Consider the following 18,714-nt stretch of genomic DNA (forward strand, 5'->3'; position numbering starts at 1 on the left):
CCAACAGTTGCTCACATGGAATACCTGCTTCGACCACCTTCCGGCCAGGGTGGTTGACAGGCTCCTCCTGAGCTCTAGTTATTTTAAGGAAGGGGGAGATGTCACACGCCATTATTTCCGGGTTCTTCATGCCCTGCATGAATTCCGGAGGTGAATCCGCCGGTGACGGTGGTTCGCGCCTGCACAGAAGAGGCGCTTGGCTCGTCAGAATGACGCAGGCCGGCATTGACCAATAGAAATGGGCCACGTCACCCCAGAGGCTATAAAAGGCAGGCTCGCATCCGGCTCGGGGTCTTTCCGCCATTGAAGATTGTAGAAGAAACTCCAATAAAGCGTGCATCAGAAGAATCCTGAGTGTTGCGTGCTCCTTGCTGGCGAGGTGCGTGCGACACTCAGCCTGTGTTGTGTGGGCTTTGGTCAATTTGTGAGATGCTCTCATGGCATCTTTCCTACTGTGTAGGTGTTAATTACTTTGCTTCTTTTTAATTTAGCTAATCTCTTCTGCAATCACAATTCTGTGGCCTCAGCTTTATATGTGCTTTTCTTCTGGTCAAAATGAAATTTAAAAAAATGTTTCAGCTCTGCTTGTTGCTGCTCCCAATTCTTATTGCAAATCTGGCTAAAAGCAGCCAAAAATACCCATGCCACAGCCCGAACTTTGAGCTATCTTAGAATTTCCTCTGCCAAATAATAGTCTGCTACCTTTAAATTTAGCCTCACACAAAGTTTTAGGACATGGACAAAATATAGATAGGGTTTTTGCTGGAATATAACACAATTCTCAATACGATCCTCATTCCCATCTGAAACTTCATGAGCCTAGCCTGTACTGACTATATCCCTATGACCATTCTGGTCTTCTGAGCCCTAACTGGAACTGCGCTCATCGATTTCTGCTTACAACATTCTAGGGATTGTCTAACTCACATCTTCGAACCTTTCCAAATGCCTTCCACAAGTCCATTCTAAAGGATTCTAAACAGCACGGTCAGGTAAAGTTAAAGTTAACAACCCTGCTTCTCTGATGCAAATTTTCTGTATTAGTCACTTTTCAACTGTTGGGAACAAATATCTAATACAACTAAAAAGAGGAGAAATTTATTACGACTCAGGTTTTCAGAAGTTGCAGTCCGTGGACATCTGGCTCCAAAGCGGAAATAGCATGATGGAAGGGCCTGGCAGGGGAAAGCTGTTCATTCACCTCACGGAAGCAGAGAGGGAAAGGAAATGCCGCAGCAAGAGATACACCCTCCGGAGCCGTGTCCTACTGACCCACCTCCTCCATTTGGACCCCACCTCCTAGTAGCACGTTTGGTGATGAAGTAGTCAATGGGTCAACCTACTGATGTGAGTAGCATCCTCATTATTCACTTGCCTTCTGAGAGCTGCCTCTGAACACACGAGACTTAATGGAGACACTTTAGATCTAAACCATGATAATGTGATATCAATGAAAATCATATTTGATCTTTGTCCTTTCGTCTGGTACCAGCTCCTAAAACCCTTAGAACCTGCAAAGTAAGTGTCTTTGTAATGCTAATGAGGTGACTGATACAGAGGGATCGTCTCAGGATGGGGTCTGGCTACTAAGTGAATGAGTCATGTGGTTAGAGTGGGAACTTTTATCTTCCTATTCCTCGCCTTCACTACCGCCACTGCCTCAGGAGATGGGAGAGGGATTGAAGATTGAATTTATCCAAATGAAGCCTTTATAAAAGCACACACTTACAGGGTTAAGAGAACTTCCATGTACTTGAGCCTCTGGAAGTGTCTGGAGGGTAGGGCACATGGTGGAACCATGGAAGTTTCCCATATGTCTTGCCTGATGTGTTTCCTCATCAGACTGCATGTATGACCTTTTAAATATTATTTATGATAAATTGGCAATAGTAAGTACAACGCTTTCCTGAGTTCTGTAAGCTGCTGCTCTAGCAAAGGACTTAACCCTAAGGAGGAGGCTGTGAGAACTCCTGATTTATAGCCAGTAGGTCAGAGACACAGGTGAATTGTCCTAGATCTGAGTTTGGCACCTGAACTTGGAGCGTCTTGTGTGACTGAGCCCTTAACTTGTGGAATCTATTACTATTACCAGGTGATGGTACTAGAATTGAGTTGTTGCTGTACAGATTGCTGGTGTCCAGTAGATAATTACTTCGTACACTGAGAAATGTATGGACCCATATATGGATCCATGAAATGATTTTTTTTTCCTTTGGTACCGGGGATTGAACTCGGGTCCTTGCACTTGAAAGGCAGGCCACCGAACCGCTGCGCTAAATCCCCAGCCCGGATCCATGAAATGAAATACGGAATGAGTTGAGAATAGAGTAGGAGACAAGAGCTTTTCAGTTTGTTTGATGTGCGCCATAGCAGCAATTGTAGTGGCAGGAGCTGCAGCTGTTTCACTAACCCCCTTTTCTTTGAAAACTAATTTTTAGCTAATAAAAATTGTAGATAGTCCTGTGGCACTGCATGATATTTTGATACATCATATAATGGTTAAATCAGGTTCAGAATATCTATTGCCTGAAATAGTTATTAGTTTTTACAATGAAAAATTTAAAACATTAGATTTTTGAAAGATGCAGTACACTATCAATATCTATCTTCATCCTACCGAGAGCACAGCAGAACTTCTTACTCCTATCTAAATCTAATTTAATGCCAATCGATCTTCTCCTCATCCTCTTTTCCTACCTGCTTCCCTCTCTTCTTTGCTACTTCTCTACGATGCTACTCTCTACTTTGATGAGATCATTTTTTTTTTTTTTTTTTTTTTTTTGGTATTTCACCTATGAGTGATATCATGCAATACTTGTCCTTTTGTGCCTGGATTATTTCACTGAAAAGCATGATCTCCAGCTGTCTTAGTCACTTCCTATCACTGGGACAAAATATCCAACACCCACAACTTAAAGGAGGAGGAGTTCTTTCTAGCTCACAGTTTCATTGCACAGTAGGCTGGCCTCAGGTCTGGAGCAGGATGGCAGAAAGGCACAACAGAGAAGCTGCTCCACCCATGGCAGCCAGGAAGTAGAGGAAGAGGGGAGTAGCTGGGGACAAGAATAAACCCTTTCAGGCTGTGCCCCCAGGGGCCCACTTCCCACCAGACCCCATCTCCTAACAATGCGTGTAGCTGCTAAACTCATCAATGGATGAATCCTCTGTTTAGTGTAGCACCCCACGATCCAATCATTTTCCACACATGAAAATTTGGGGGGACTTTTAGAGCTAAACCATGACACCAGCTGCATCCCTGATGCTGCAAATCATAAGATTCCATCCTTCTTCCCCCCCGCCACCCTTTCTTTGGTGCCAGGATCGAACTCAGGTCCTTGTGCTTCCAAGGCAGGTGGCAGAATCACTGAGCTGAATCCCCGGCCCCCTTTGTATGGCTGAAAATCATTCCATGGTGTATATGTACCACATTTTCTTTACCCATCCAGGAACTAGTGGGCTGTTCTCAATTGCTGGCTACTGTAAATAGTGGTACTGTAAACACAAGAGTGCAGATTCTCTTTGACATGCTGATGTCATTTCTTTTGTATATATACCCAGTAGTGAGATTGCTAGAGTATATGTAATTCTACACTTAATTTTATGAGGTAAAGGTACAAGATCCCAATAATGAAAGTAATTGTACTGTATGCCTTAAATGTACCAATAAACTCAATTAATAAATAAAATTTATGAAGAACTTCCATAGTGCTTTCCACAATGACTAGTATTTTATATTCTCAACAGTGTGCAAGGATTCCCCTTTCTCCATACCCTCTTCAGAATGTGATATCTTTTTTGTTGCTGTTGGTCATAGCCACTCTTACAAGAGCGAGTTGATATTTCACTGTGATTTTAATTTGCATTTCCCTGCTGACCATTTTTGTATACCTGTTGGCCATTTCTTCTTCTTATCCTCCTCCTCCTCCTTCTTTTTTTTTTTGGTACCAGGGATCAAACTCAGACCCTTGCACTTGTGAAGCAGGTGGCGGAACCACTGAGCCAAATCCTGGGTCCATGTACGTCTTCTTTTTGAGGAATATCTGCAGATAGCTTTGGTTATTAGTGTGTGTATCCTTTTCAGTTTCTTTCATCAATGTCTTATAGCTTTTATTATAGAGATCTCTTGCCTCTGGTTAAATTTATTCTTAGGTGTCGTGCATTATTGTTACTATTATAAATATAATTGCTTTCTTAATTTTTAGTTCAGACAATTCACTTTTAGTGCATTAAATGGCCATTGATTTTTGTATGTTGATTTTGTATCTTGAAAATTTGGTGAATTTATTAGTTTAAATCATTTGGGGTGGAGCCTTTGGGATTTTCTACATATAAGGACATAACATCTGCAATCAACCGCACTTTGACTACCTCTTTTCCAATTTGGAAGTCCTTTACTTCTTGCTCTGGCAGGGACTTCCAGTAAAATTTTGAATAAAAATGGCAAAAGTGGGTACCCTGTTTCATTCCAGATCTTTGAGAAAAAGCGTTCGACTTCCCCCTTTCAACATGATATTAGCTGTTGGCTTATTGTAAAAGGTCTTTTTTAAAAATGTTGGAACAAGTTCCTTCTACACCTAATTTGTCCAGAATTCTTATAAAAGAACATTGAGTTTTGTCAAATACTTTTTCTGTATATATTAAAATGATCATATTTTTTACTTCACTATATTGATGTGGTATATCACATTTTTTATTTCTTTATGTTGAATCATTGGTGCATTTGAATGAATCATATTTGATTATGGTGAATTTTTAAATGTACTCTTAGATTCACTTTGCTAGTAGTTTGTTGAAATGTTTTGTACCTACATTCATTAAGGATATTAGCCTATAGCTTTCTTTTCCTGTTGTATCCTTGTCTGATTTTGGTGTTAGGGTAATGTAAGCTTTGTAAGATGAGTTTAGAAGACTTCTTTCTTCTTATTTTTTTACAATAATTTAAGAATTGATATTAGTTCTATTTTTAAATGTCTGGTAGGACTCAGTAGTGAAGCTAATGTTTTTTTTTTTAATGGGAGGCTCTTGTTACATTACAATCTTATTACTCATCATTAGATTTTTTTAGGTTTTTTATTTCTCCATGATTCAATCTCCATGATTCAATTACAAGTTTATGCATTTCTTCTAGGTTATCAGATTTACTTGCATACAGTTTTTGTGACAATCTCTAATGATCCTTTGTATTTCTGTGGCATCATTTGTAATGTCTCCCTTTCATCTATAAATTTATTTATTTAAGACTTCTCTTTCTTTTTCATAGTCTAACTTCTATAGTTTTGTCTAGAAGAACAAAACTAACAGAACATATATAATTATAAAGGGGACCTGTGAGGTTGGCTGACAAAATCAGAGGCTGTAGAGTTCAAAAGTAGCTGTGTGCATGTTGGAGAGCCAGAGAAAGCATCAGCTGTTCAGTCCAAGGAGTTGAATGCCTCAGAGAAAGAAGGACCCATGATGCAGCCCCAGCCCAAAGCGGAAGGACAGGAAGAGCCCTGGAGAGTAACAAGTGTAAGTCCAAGTCTAGAGTCTGAAGCCGGTCCAATGTACACAGGCAATGGCAACTTCAAAAGGACGCACTTGCTCAAGCAGGACTGAGCTTGCAACTGCTGTCTGGCTGCCTCCTTCTGAGTTTGTTCCATCCAGGTCCCCAGCCTATCAGACAGTGCTGTGCACATTCAGGGCGGGTTTCCCCCTCTTAGTTCATGACCCACAGATGTGTGTTCTCACAGTCACACCCAGAAGCATTCTTTACACTTCGTAGGCACCTCTCAACCCAATCAACTTGACTACCAAGATTGGAGTCCAGTTCAGGTATTTGTGATCTCCCACAAACTCAGGTGTTAAAGCCTTGCTCCCCAGCAGGTGGCACTGTTGGAAAGTGGTGGAATCGTTCCCAGGTCGGGTCTAGTGAGAATCTTCAGGTCATTGGCAGCATACCCTCACGCTTTTGCCATGATGTGCTGCCATGGGCCCAAAGACAATGGGTCTGACCGCTCATGAACTGAATCCTCTAGAACTTTGAGATGAAATGACTCCTCTTTTTGTGTTCATCTTTATGTGTTCATTACCTCAGGTATCTGTCACAGTGACAGAAGTCTGACCAACACACTAGCCAAGGGATTTTCAATTTTGTTTTTGAAGATTCTCATATTGATTTTTTGACCATTTGTTGTTGTTGTTTTATGCTCTATTTCATTTAGGTTTGCTCTGATTTTTATCTTTTCTTTCCTTTTAATAATGCTGGGCTTGGCTTTTTCCGTGTTTTTTTTTTTTTTTTTTCAAGTTTCTAAGATACTGTGATAGGTGTTTTTGATGTTGGCAGTGATCACTATAAAACTCCTTCTGAGCAATGTTTTTGCTGAATCTCATAGATTTTGATATGTTGTGTTTATGTTTGTCATTTGTTTCATGAAATTCTTTATTATTTATTTATTTTTGGTATCGGGGATTGAACTCAGGTCCTCGCACTTGCAAGGCAGGCCACTGAACCACTGAGCTAAATCCCCAGATTTTTTTTTTCATGAAATTTTTAAATTTCTTCCTTTTTTTCTTTCCTGATCCACTGATTCTTCAAGAGTACATTGTTTCCTTTCCATGTATTTGTATAGTTTCCAACTTGCTTTGTGATTGGTTTTTAACTTCATTGCATTGCGGTCAGAAATATATTTAATATTATTTCAGTTTTTAGAAATTTGTTGAGACTTGTTTTGTAGTCTATCGTATGACCCACCCTGGAGTACAGTCAATGTGTTGATGAGAAGAATGTTGTATATTTGTTGAATAGAAAGTTCTCCAGATACCTTTTGGACCCATCTGATTTAGGGCAGTGGTGGCATGCTGCAGGAGGTTGTTTGCACCCTTGAAAGCTCTGAAAGGTTCGCCGTCACTGGTGTGGGGTAACATCTGACTTCTCTTCTCTTCTGCACAGGGTCTAATTTTGTAGTTTAGGATGGGCTTGAACTCACTATGGAGCCCAGGCTGGCCTTGAACTTGCAGCGATCCTCCTGCCTCAGTCACCCAAGTTCTGGGATTATAAGGGCATTTATAATCCCATGCTTAGTTTTCTTTTTTATTTATTTTGCCTGAATGATCTGTTTATTGCTGAATATGGGGTGTTAAAATGATGTACAATTATTGTATTGGAGTCCATTTAGGTCTACTAATATTTGCTTCATATATTTGGGCCGTATGTTGGCCTGTAGGCGGAGAAAGGAGCCTCATTAGGTCTTCTGGGAATTCCTGACCAGAAAGAGTTGAAGCTTTACTGGAGCAAGCAATTAACAAAAGGAGAGGGGAGGCAAACAGGACAGGCGGAGCAAAGGGGAAGCCAGGTGCTCAAAATCAAGGAAGCTGTCTGCCATCTCCAACCACCTCCAATAAAATGCAAAGGAGACAGGAGCAGCCACTTAAACCTCTTATTTAGTATATAAAAATACACACATGTATTTATATAAATATATATCCCCTCTAGGGCCACTATATTGCTGCACTAGCCCCTTACTTAATTGCTAACTAGACCTCTATGAAAGGTCCCACTTTTTTTTTTTTTTTTTTTTATTTTTTTGTACCAAGGATCAAACTCAGGTCCTTCCACTTGAGAGGCAGGCAGCGGAATCACTGAGCCAAATCCCCAGCACTGTAAGGTCCCTCTTAACCAATAGTGATTACAGTTGCTGTTTCCCTCTCCCATAGAAACATAAATATAAAAGTGAGAGTAAACCTGTTTGAGGCTTTCGAGGCGATTTGAATCCCTCGAAGCCATGGGTAAAAAAGTTGATTTTGCTCCTCATCAGTGTAGTGGGTGGTCTGTCTGGAGAATCCCACAGTCACGTTTCAAGTAGACACTTAGGAGGAAAAAAGGAAAGGAATCTGAGCTTTGCAGAAGAGGACAGGCTTTATTAGAGTAAAACTCGCGAGGGGCTGTTGGTGTGAAGACCGGAGTGGCACCTCTCTTACGGGCTGAGGGGCTTCTATGGAGTTGGCAGGAGGAAACAGCTGCTCCCTTGAAACAGGGCTGTGTTTTGAGGTCTGTGATCCCTGGACTGTGGGGCCTACATGTGTTTTCTCTGCGACTGCTGGGGAGATGGCTGTCCTCTGACTTCCTCAGTAACAAGGGCCTGCAAATCTTGGGGCTTGACCTATTACTCACCCTCCCTCAACGCTGACAGCGTACAGACCGGACTTCGGAGGTAGATACCTCTGAGTGTGGATTTGCAGTGTCCCCCAACACAGGGCTCGTGTGTGCACGTGTGTGTGCGTTTATAGGGTAATTTTCTCCAAAGGGGGGTTGCTGAGGCAAAAGTGAATGCATTTACCATTGGCCAATTCTTAATCCACGTGGGTCATGGTTTCTCTTCATTTTCTCTTATTTTCATGGGGTTGCGGAAGACAAAGGCTTTGTTTCATTTATTAATTTTCCCTTTACTCCGTCTCCATTATAATTCATTTTTAGATGTTTATCCAGATTTGTGGTTCTTTGAAAAATACTTACTGTTTTCATAACTCTGTGTGCTTTCAAATTATACACACAAACTATTGCATTTTACTGTTTTTCTGCCAAGAATGCAAAGCAACATAGGTTTCTGGCTTCCTCGGCCAAAACCAACCTGACAAAATGACAGATCTGAGAGAGAAGCTCAGATTTTAGGACATGAAAGAACATATGCAGAGCCTTGTACAAAGTAGGAAGTAAGGCTGGCTGCGGGCCGTATTTGTGGGCAAGAGTAGGACACCTCGCTCCCAAGCGGAGGACGGGCAGTGTGGACGAAGTATGAGTGAGTTAGGAGAAAGCTTTTTAAATTTTATTTTATTAGTGCACATTAGTAATACAAAATAACGAGCTATTTATTTAGTAACATATTTATGATGATTATTATTCCAATCAGTCCCCTCTCCCTCACTCAAGTCTCCACCAGTCCCTTCCTCATCTACGCTCTTTTTCTTTTCTGTCATTTCTCCTTATTTTTTAAATAACACTTAGAAGGGAAATCAAGCAATGTTTAACTTTCTCAGTCTGGCTTGTTTTACCTCACAAGATAGCCTTTTAAGCTGTGTCCTTCCTGTCAGCTTGGCCCTTCATCCCACAAGCAAGAGCTGAGATGTTCCAGTTGTAGACATGCTGTGAGGTCTGTCCAAGAGCACTCCTTGGACAAGCAATTGTTGAAAGCAAATGAAAGTTACTCAGTTATACTCAGGCCTTCACTCCTCATCCCCGCCTCTGCTGCCTCCTCCCGCATCCCAGGGATGGCTGGGTACCATCTTATGAGGCTGCTACCTGCCAGTGGGTTTAATGAGGAAAGCCGGGCCACAGCACCTGCAGCGAATGCGAATCATAAGCCCTAAGGCTCATCGACTCTTTACAGCCTAAATTCACTGCGGAGCACACAGACCACACCGTCTAGGAAACAGGAAATTTACTTGACAACGCAGAACATCCGACACAGATGACACGTAGGGGACGATGTTACCAATACCAGGGAAAAATCAGAAATGATTCATTTAAAAAATGCCCCCGAGTGTAGCTGTTAGTTACAAAGAATGCAGACATTGACATGAGATACATCTAGTTGAGGGATGATACAGAGAGAAGCTGAGATTGCAAAATCTTTCAGGGGAAAGAGAAAATAGAAAAGAAAGAAAAAAGAAAAGAAACTTCCAGAGATTTGGAAATAGATGCTCCCACGTCCACATACAGAATTCTAAGAAAGAGAGAGGAAGCAAAGGGAACAAAATATTAAAAGAAATAAGATTTTAAAATTCCACAAAGATGAAAGAAACTCCAAGTACAACCAGACAATTAAAAACAAAACAAAACAAAACCAAAAAACTCCAAACAGCCGATTAGGCATGCTCTAGAGAGAGTGGAAAAGGTGATTTAAACAAAGAGGGTCATTCTGTGCTTCGAGAAGGAGGCGATGCCAGAGAGAAAGCTGGTAATCATTCAGAGTTAAGTGTTAGCTTAATAACCGATCTCTTGTTAGCAATACTGAATGTTAGAAGAAACAGACTGAGGACTCTAAGTACAAAACAAAACAAACCAGAATGTCACACCCTTCCAAACTGTTATTCAATGTGAGATTGTAAATGAGATGCTCTCAGGAATTGTGCACACAAAGAATTAGGTTGAAAATGTTCTCAGGAGAACTTCAGTTCAAAGGTATGAAGTCTTTACTGGAGACAGATGGGGCAGAGGACAATAAGTTACTCTCTCCCTTTTCCTTTTAATAGATCGAGGCAGAAAAAAAAAGTGCTTGACAAGTCTTTATTTCAAGAGCCTTTTAACACCCCTCTCTAAAGTGAAGAATCATCTTTGAGCAGTCATGTGGCCCTACCCTCACTTCAGCTATACCACTTAGGTGGCATGGAAGTACAAAATGAATGCAGCAGGCCCTTTGCCTGAAGATTGGTTAGAATTTCAATGACCGCAGCAGAGCACAGACAGGGTACCAGTTGGACACAGGGAACTGCAGTACTGCAAATGCCCCATCCCCGGGAAGTGGCCCCGGGTGGGTAGATAATGTCCAACTGCTGACCTGCACTGCATTGCCCTAGCTTTCCCCTCTGCTAGACCACATCCCACGCCCATGATGTCAATTACAACTCTTAGTCTTCGAGACTAACACTTCTGTTGCCTTTGTTAAGCACAACTGGAATGAGATATTGCAATGTTTTGCCATCTCCCCTCCCCAAATTATTATTCTGGGTATTATTCTTAGTTTGGTGGATATATCTGATGTCAGGATTGGGATTTCTCCAGGTAAAACATGTATTATCAGTGTTAACACCTTTTCATATATAAGCAATAATCTAGAGTAATTGTATCATTTGATATCCCGTGATTGGGTTAAAAGGACGACCATTTTATTTTATTTTAACCAAATGGTGCATTTAAGATATTTCCCTTCCTTTTTGTTTCTTTTTCTCAGTCTTGAATGAGTATAGGGGTTAACTCTTAGATATTTACATTTTAGCTAGGAATGGCTAGAATAAAAAAAAAAAATCTCTGAACAACTTTGATTTTAATAATGATCTTTCTTTTGTTGGCCTGGCTGGTTTGCTTGATGGATCAACTCAGGATGGAAACATTTTAAGAAATAATTCTGAAAAGGTTGTGTATATTTTCCTTGGTTTTTCCTGGCCAGTGTAGCAAATGAAATAATTTTTATGCCAGGCAGAATTCTCTTTTTATTGCTAAAGATTTTGACTAAGACAAGAAATGTTTTTAAAAGGCAGAATGGTTTTAGCACCATAAGCAATTAAAGCCATTTAAACCAAACTTTCATCTCCAAGAAGGATAACTGTTGGGTATCTAGGTTGCCATGGAGTTGCAAATTACAAAACCACTATTTGGAAAGCATTTATCTTTTTCTCTAGAGGCTAAAATACCGTAAGAAACACTTTTGAATGAGCTTTTCCCTGTTTTTCAATTTGTCTTTATCTTAATATAAGTGAAAAAATTAGCAGATTCAAAATAGGCAGAGAGAAAACAATGTACGGAAAGTTAAAAGGATTTCATTTGTCAACATTATAACTGCAGTTTAAGAATATTTGTCTTGCTGATTAAAAAAAGAAAAAGAAAAAGAAAATGCATGAAAATGGACCACAGTATCACTGTCTAATTTTCAGAGTAGAACCTTCTTTTCCTTTCTTTTTTTCTCGGTACCAGGAATTGAACTCAGGACCTTGTACTTGCCCGGCAGGTGCAGTGCCACTGAACTACATCCTCAGCCAGAACCTTCTTTTCATGCTTTACAATTTTGGACTCTATTTTGCTTTGTCTCGAGCTCTCAAGAATCCTCTAATCTCTGTCGGGTAATCTGAAGTGTTTGGTCACAGTGCCTTGCTCTGACAAAAGTACCGGCCCAGGATTTTAGTGGATCTGGTGCAGTCCTTTATGCAGGGTCGTGGTTCTTCTGGAGTCTTCTGTGAGTGCTCCTCGGATCAGATCCGCTTGCGCCAGAACCCCTCCTTGACGCCCCCTACTTCCTTCAGTTAACATGGCAGGGGGCCTGGCAAACAGGCCTCCATTGTAATTCGGACAACTCATATCCTCACACCCCTGCTGTGGCCCTGGAAGAGGAGAGAGAAGCCTGAGTCTCACTCCTAATTGGAAAGGCAGCTGAAGACAGGCCAGGCCTGGTGCTTTATATTTGTATCCTTTTTCATTCTTAAACAGGGAAGCCTGAGTGTCATCTCTGTTTGGGTGAGAAAACCAAGGCTTAGGGCTGAGGGACAGCGGGGGACAGGACCCAGACAGCCTGAGTCCAGAGCCTGAATTTTGAACTTGTTCACTGTGCACAGAGTGATTGTGTGTGGGCCTGATGGCACGCGCATGTCCATGCACACCCCAATACACCCATATGTGATACCTGTGGCTGAGCGGCTTTATTCAGAAGAGTGGTATCCCCACCCCCACCCCCACATTGGGCTTCACCTCCTGGGCCACAACAGAGGGCTCTGGCCTAACCCCCAGATGGAAGAGAATTGATTGTTTTATCACCAGGGAATTTGCTCCAAGGAGGGAGAGGCATTAGAGAAGAAGTTTCCACATCGGGTAGCCTCTTAGCAACGTGGGTTCTTCCCATGGCAGAACCGATTGGGATACAACTGGTATTTTCTTGAATAGCTCTTCAAGTTTGCCGCAAAACAGGAGGCAGCAGCTTTATCACATTCACACAGCTGCTTCTGACAGGAGCTCTGCTTTGCTGAAATTAGAAGAATATAATCACCAGATGCGGTGTTTTGTTATTCTGTGGCTTCAGGGTAGGAGTAGAAACCACAGCTCAGGGCCCAGATGCTCCTTCTCTGATGCAGTTGCCTGCTCCAGATCGTCCTGACCAATGGGAGGCAGGATTCTGCTCTCCCAGAGCTGGCTCCCTGGCCAACTGGGACACAAAGCACCAAGCACCGGGATTGCTATAGATCTTCCAGTGACTGGTCTGTAGGTAGGATGTGACCCACTTCTCACCAATGAGCTATGAGGGAAAGTCTAATGGGTGGTCAAGGGAAGCATGGACTTCTTCCCTCCAAAAAGACAGCAGCGTGGTGGGAAAGCCTGCTGTACAGCTGAGGCCGTGATGTGTGGAGCTGCAGGTGTGTCTTGAGGACACAGGTAGATTCAGCCACCTTGGCCTAGCTGAGCAACAGTGCCGGTGACGTGGCGGAGAAGGTGCCCCAGGCATGGTGCTGCCTGCCCTCTTCTAGAATTCTCGTTATGTGACAGGAGGCATCCCCATAAGCCAAAGCACTGCCAGCTGGGCACTGGTGGCCTGGGACCTAAAGCCTGTGGAGGTACACAGCCTCGAGGAGAGAGCACAATGGTAAAAGTCATCTGTGGTTTGGAAGGTTGCACTCATGGATCCACTGGAGACAGTAAGACTTAGTTAGCTCCCAGTTGCCGTCAGTCTCCCTCCTGAAGTCAGGCTTTCTCCACACAGTTGTGTACACTCGGGGTCTCTACTTGCTGCCTGCTCACCCGCTCTAGTCTGGCTGTGCCGCACACCCCATGGGAACACCTGTCTCTGAAGGCCTCAGAGGCCCTCCTGTCCCTCCAGCGAAGGAGCCCTGTGCATCCTCCCTATGGCTGCCTCCTCTGGTAAGTCTGGCTGTGCCGCACACCCCATGGGAACACCTGTCTCTGAAGGCCTCAGAGGCCCTCCTGTCCCTCCAGCGAAGGAGCCCTGTGCATCCTCCTTATGGCGGCCTCCTCTGGTGCCCAGTGTGGTGCCTGGCACAGTGGGGATGCAGTATACGCAGGAGGAAACATGATGGTGTCACAGGGCTCTTTCTTACCTTTGCAGGTGATTGAGCTCCCTCTTTTGGTATACTGGTATTTCAGAAGTTTTGTGCCACATCCACGTTTTACCAGCCGGATATAGCAACAGTCGTGCTTGACACAGCACCTGGAAGGAGGGCATCGTGTCAGGGCTGCCTTCTCACAGCTTTAGGGGTCCTGGTGTTCCGTCATCCCCCTTTCCGTGACTGGACAGAAACTCAGTGACTTGGGACAGCTTAGAGCAGAGTTCTCAACATGCTGGTTATTTTTCCATCAGGGACCTCCTGGGACCACCGAGCCACTGGGCATCAGCTCTGTCCTTACAACTCCTAACCCTGGCAGGGGCAGAAATGAGCAGGGTGACCTCACCGATCTGTTGCATCCTTCGGGGTTCCTTTGCCACCGAAGCCACAGTGACAACCGTAGGCACCATAACTTGTAAGTGCGTTCTTCTTTGTCTTGAGCGTGATCATATCTGCGAACTGTGTAAAATGTCCATGGACCTGAGGCAAGCCTGGTAAGAAAGTACCTGTAGATGAGATGTGGAGCCCTTCCCTTTGCCTCTCTCCCTCCCTACAAGTGTCATCTCTGCTCTTCCCACTGAGAGAAGACTGCTCCAGTGGGAAGGAAAACCAGAGGTCAAATGTTTACCCCACTGGGCTGCTCTCCCGGTGCCCGGAGGTCAGGGTCAGCTCTTACCAGAGGCCATGGCCAGCAGCAGCAGCAAGAAGGGCTTCATGCTGAGGACTCTGTGAAGGACAGGTATACACTCAATGGCCTGCACTCCTCTCCCACTTGGTCCCAGCTTCTGCCCCCGTGCCTGTCCTGTACCCAGCTCTACCCTGGAGCACATAGATGTGCCTTTCATCCAGGGCACATGTAGCCAGAGCACCTCTGTCACACAGTAGGGCACCTACAGTGACCTGCAACAGTCCACAGATGTGCACGCCACCCCCTGACCCTTTCCAGTTCTGTGGAATGGTGTCACACATATGTAGGCCTCAAGCTCCTGGAGACGCCACATGTTGTAGCCTCCCTTACTCCTCTTCAGCCCAAGAATCCCTAGGAGGGTGGAAGTGAGTTCGTCCCACAAAACTGGTAGCTTCCTGATGTCAGAGAACGTGTCCCTCTATTTCCCTTTAGACATTTCTTGCATGTCACTGCACTGTTTTCAAGTCCTGGAAATTTCATCAATGGAGTCTGGTCCCTAATAGTTTTCTCCTGAAGTAAAGCAGCACCTCCTCTTTGGAAGCTGTTCCAACGTCATGTCGTGCACAGGTGTACACACACATGCACACACACATACACACAGCCCCCCATTCTCCCACGTGGATGCCTCTGCGCACACGCTCTTGAACTCTCCACTACTTCACACACCTTTGTACTCATAGAGCTCACAAGTGCGAGTGTCACGAACTCTCCAGCACACTTGCGTACTCACACTTTCTTGTACACACCAGATTGTGCAGTCATACAGCACACATGTGGGTCACATATATATGCACCCACAGAAATGCACAATACAACACCTTGGAAAGCCAGACAATGAGCAGGACTTCTAATACTCTTCACCGGGCATTGATGTCTGGGTATTTACCTCTCAGGAGAAGCTGTGGTTGATCCTGCCAAGTGACTGTCCTTATTTTCCTGACTTCCAGCTGCCTTTAAATAGCTACCCAATCTGGGGAAGTATATGGTTGAGGGGTAGCTAACTGGGGTGTGGCCAGTGGGTGGACTCAAAGATTAGCATGCCCATGTCCCTGGGCAATCTCCTGTTTTCCCCTTCTCACCAGAGCTGGCAGGACAGAAATGAGTATTGGAAAGCCTTTCATTCTGGGAGCTGTGCCAAAATAAATTTCAAGTCATTCTGAAGGCTTTCCCATGGATTAGCTCCCGCCCGGGTAAATTTCCATAACCAGCCCTGGGTGTGACTGCCAGTCAGTGGCTTCCCTGCAGCCAGTTCCACGGTGGACAAGGACCACGTGCTCTGACAGGCTGTGGGCTCCCCTGCACGGTAACTGGGATGGGTACCGGGCAAGCATTGCTCGTGTGAGAACAGAGAGGAGCGTTTAGTGATATGCACTTGTTCCTTCACTCATGGGGAATGCAGCCTAAGCTTCTACCAAGTTCCCATGCACATCTTTCAGGCAATAAAGCAGGCCATACCCGTTCCTGCCCCCGGGGTTCTTGCAGTCCAGCAGGGAAAGTGTGGAATGGGAAGATTCCTTTCATTTTTTTTCTATAACTGGAGCCAGAGAATCAATCTTCTTTTCCCCTTCATTCTGTTTCTCTGTCATCGCCAGTGAATTTCCAATCCTGGGGAATCCAGGGGCTGTCAATGACTTGCCCACCAGGCTGCTGCTTCTCCCTTAGCCCCGATCCTCCTGCGTTTAGAGACAGGTCGGGTAATTCCCCCCTAAGCTATTGCTTCTTTATTCTGTAGGCTTTACAGTAAGAACCTGTTTCCTTGCTCTCCAACCTGTGGTGAGAACGGTGGAGACACCCGAACACCAGTCCTAAAGTGATCCTGCAGCCGGGGCTTTGGTGCTTGTGACCAATTTTATCTTTGCTGCACTTTCTAGCCACTCACAAGTGCGCGGTCCTGAGCCTGCTTCCAGGGTGAGCATCCATGTGAAGGGTTATTTCTGAGCGGAGACCAGGAAAAAACCAGACTTCCTCAGCCCGCCTCATGGTGGACTTGGAAGCAGTCGGGTGCCGAGTGGTAGCATGGAGCACAGTTGTCCTGGAAAGTCCTTCTGCCCTCAGTGGACCTAGTATAGTGAGAAATTAAAAGCAAAACAAAACAAAAAACACTTGTTATATTAAGCCACTGCTGGTTCATATTTATAATTATTTCAGCATCATCCAGGCTGTCTAAAGAGCTATTCAGGCAGCTTTCTTTTTGGAAGAAACAAAAATATTTCAATTGGTCCATATTTCATTAAGCACTCTAACAAGTCCTTATTCACAGAGTTGACCGGGTCAAATGGCGCCACAGACACACAGGCTACTAAACGGCTCACACCTGCGATTAGGTATTGAGCTAAGGTGTAATCGCTAGACAAATAAGTTTTCATGAATTACAATCCCGAGAAGCCAAATAAATAAATAAATAACTCCAAAAAAATGCACAGAGAAAAGAAGGGGCACAAAGAAGGAAGTAGCAGGCATCAACCAGGATGGACTGTGAACCCCAGATCCCAGGCCATGGAAGATGGGGAAAGAATAAAAGCACGCAGCTTTTCGACTTGTGTGTGCCTGTCAGATCAGACACCCAGGCTTGCAAGACTGACTGTGTTTGCTGTTTTTTCTGCCTGTGAAGTCCATTTTCTGTGGGGATCTGGACAAGTAAATCTGTTTCTCGCATCTTTTAGAAATAGAATTTACTTGAAGTGGTAGACTTATGTTAGTGGCTGAACTGCGCTTACATCCTGGTAACTTGTCATGTGGCCTTATTCAAAAATAGGGCAGTTGCACATGTAACTGAGTTAAGCTGAGGCTCTTAGGATGGTCCCTAATCCTGAATGACCAGTCTTTTAAAAGAGGGGGCATATAGCCAGACCTGGTGGTACAGGCCTGTAATTCCAGTACACTGGAGACTGAGGCAGGAGGATCATGATTTTGAGGTCAGCCTGAGATGGACAGGGAGTTCCACTCTAGCCTGGGCTACGAAGTGAGATCTTTTCTCAAAAACAAACAAAGGGGAAATGTGGAATCAGAGGCATTATAGGGGAGAACACCATGTAAAGGTGAAAGCAGTGATCAGTGATGGTGTTTCCATGAGACGAGGTGATCAATAGTGGGTGAAACCACTTGAAAGTAAGAGAAAGGCATGGAACAGTGTCTCCCTCTCAGCTCTCAGAAAGGACCTTGAGACAATAAATTTCTATTGCTTAAGCCACTCAGTTGATGGACTTATTCTCCTGGGACAGTTTCAGAGTAGCTCCCTCAGAGAGGGGACGGTGACCTCAACTCACTCTAGATAGGCTCTGAACGCTGAAAAGCATCCGTGAGGGGCATACGCTGATTTATTAGGGTTAGGGTTAGAAAATAACACAAAATAGGGAAGGGACTTCAGCTTGGTGGAACGTAACACTGATAAAGAGAAAAAGAGTGAGACCAGCTTTTGAGAAATTGGGTGGGATGGAGGTGCGGTTGATCATTATCTCGGTTCTGGATTTGCAAGGTGGCTCTGGAGAAGTTCTTATTGCGTATTCTGGTCTCTGTGCTTGGGGCAGTATCAGATTTGTAGAGGCTCTGCTGGAATCCAAGGTGATTGGAAGTTTAGGTCTATGACTGGAGACTTGCAGGCACTTGTTGGCAGTTCAATTTATAGTTCCCTATACATCTCTGATCTTGGTGTCCTGAATCTTGTAAGGGGATGAGATAGGTTACATAAACTTAAGGCTAGTCAACCCTGAATCGCCACCTGTAATCCCAGCACTTGGGGTTTTTTGTTTGTCTGTTTTTTTGTGTGTTTTTTTTTAATTGTTGTGGCTTTGTAACTTGAAGCCAGAGCTTGTTGATGCCTCCTGTTTCCTCTTGTTGCCCATGATTGTGTTTGCTATTCTGGGACTCTTCTGGTTTTATATAAATTTGAGTACTGTTTTTCTAGTTCTGTGAAAAATGTGATTAGCATTTTTATATTGGGAGTTCATGAAATCTATATATCAATTTTGGTACTCTGTCCATCCTGACAGTATTGGTTCTGCCTATAAGGAACAGGGGGTGTCTTTCCATTTTCTGATGTCCTCTTCAATCTTCTTTGTCAGCATACTATATTTTTCATTGTAGAGGTGTTTCACTTCCTTGCTTAGGTTAATTCCTAAGTATTTGAGATTTTTTGAAGCTGGTGTAAATGTTACTGCTTTCCTGATTTCTTTCTCATGGGCTCACTGTTGGTATATAGGAATGCTACTGATTTTTATATATGATTTTAT

At 43.8% G+C, this 18,714-nt stretch overlaps 1 protein-coding gene across 1 annotated transcript; it reads right to left on the reverse strand.

Annotated features, from left to right (window-relative positions):
- Positions 1-12,367: 12,367 nt before the first annotated feature.
- On the reverse strand, positions 12,368-15,507 carry LOC104855404 (phospholipase A2, membrane associated). The gene is made up of 5 exons (XM_010614250.2): positions 15,372-15,507; positions 14,474-14,523; positions 14,144-14,288; positions 13,792-13,901; positions 12,368-12,704 (listed from the first exon to the last, which is right to left on the reverse strand). The coding sequence occupies exons 2-5, from the start codon at positions 14,511-14,513 to the stop codon at positions 12,562-12,564; spliced, it is 438 nt and encodes a 145-aa protein (XP_010612552.1). The 5' UTR covers positions 14,514-14,523; positions 15,372-15,507; the 3' UTR covers positions 12,368-12,561.
- Positions 15,508-18,714: the final 3,207 nt, after the last annotated feature.

Source organism: Fukomys damarensis, unplaced genomic scaffold (genome assembly GCF_012274545.1).
Source record: "Fukomys damarensis isolate Sample0158 unplaced genomic scaffold, DMR_v1.0_HiC HiC_scaffold_23, whole genome shotgun sequence".
NCBI lineage: Eukaryota > Metazoa > Chordata > Mammalia > Rodentia > Bathyergidae > Fukomys > Fukomys damarensis.

Coding starts and splice junctions, on each gene's coding strand:
- LOC104855404 (XM_010614250.2), bottom strand. CDS start 14,513: ATGAAGCCCTTCTTGCTGCTGCTGCTGGCCATGGCCTCTG. Junction 13,902..14,143: donor CCGAAGGATGCAACAGATCG/GTGAGGTCACCC, acceptor CCCTCCTTCCAG/GTGCTGTGTCAAGCACGACT. Junction 12,705..13,791: donor GAGCTCAATCACCTGCAAAG/GTAAGAAAGAGC, acceptor TTCTAATTTCAG/CAAAGCAGAGCTCCTGTCAG.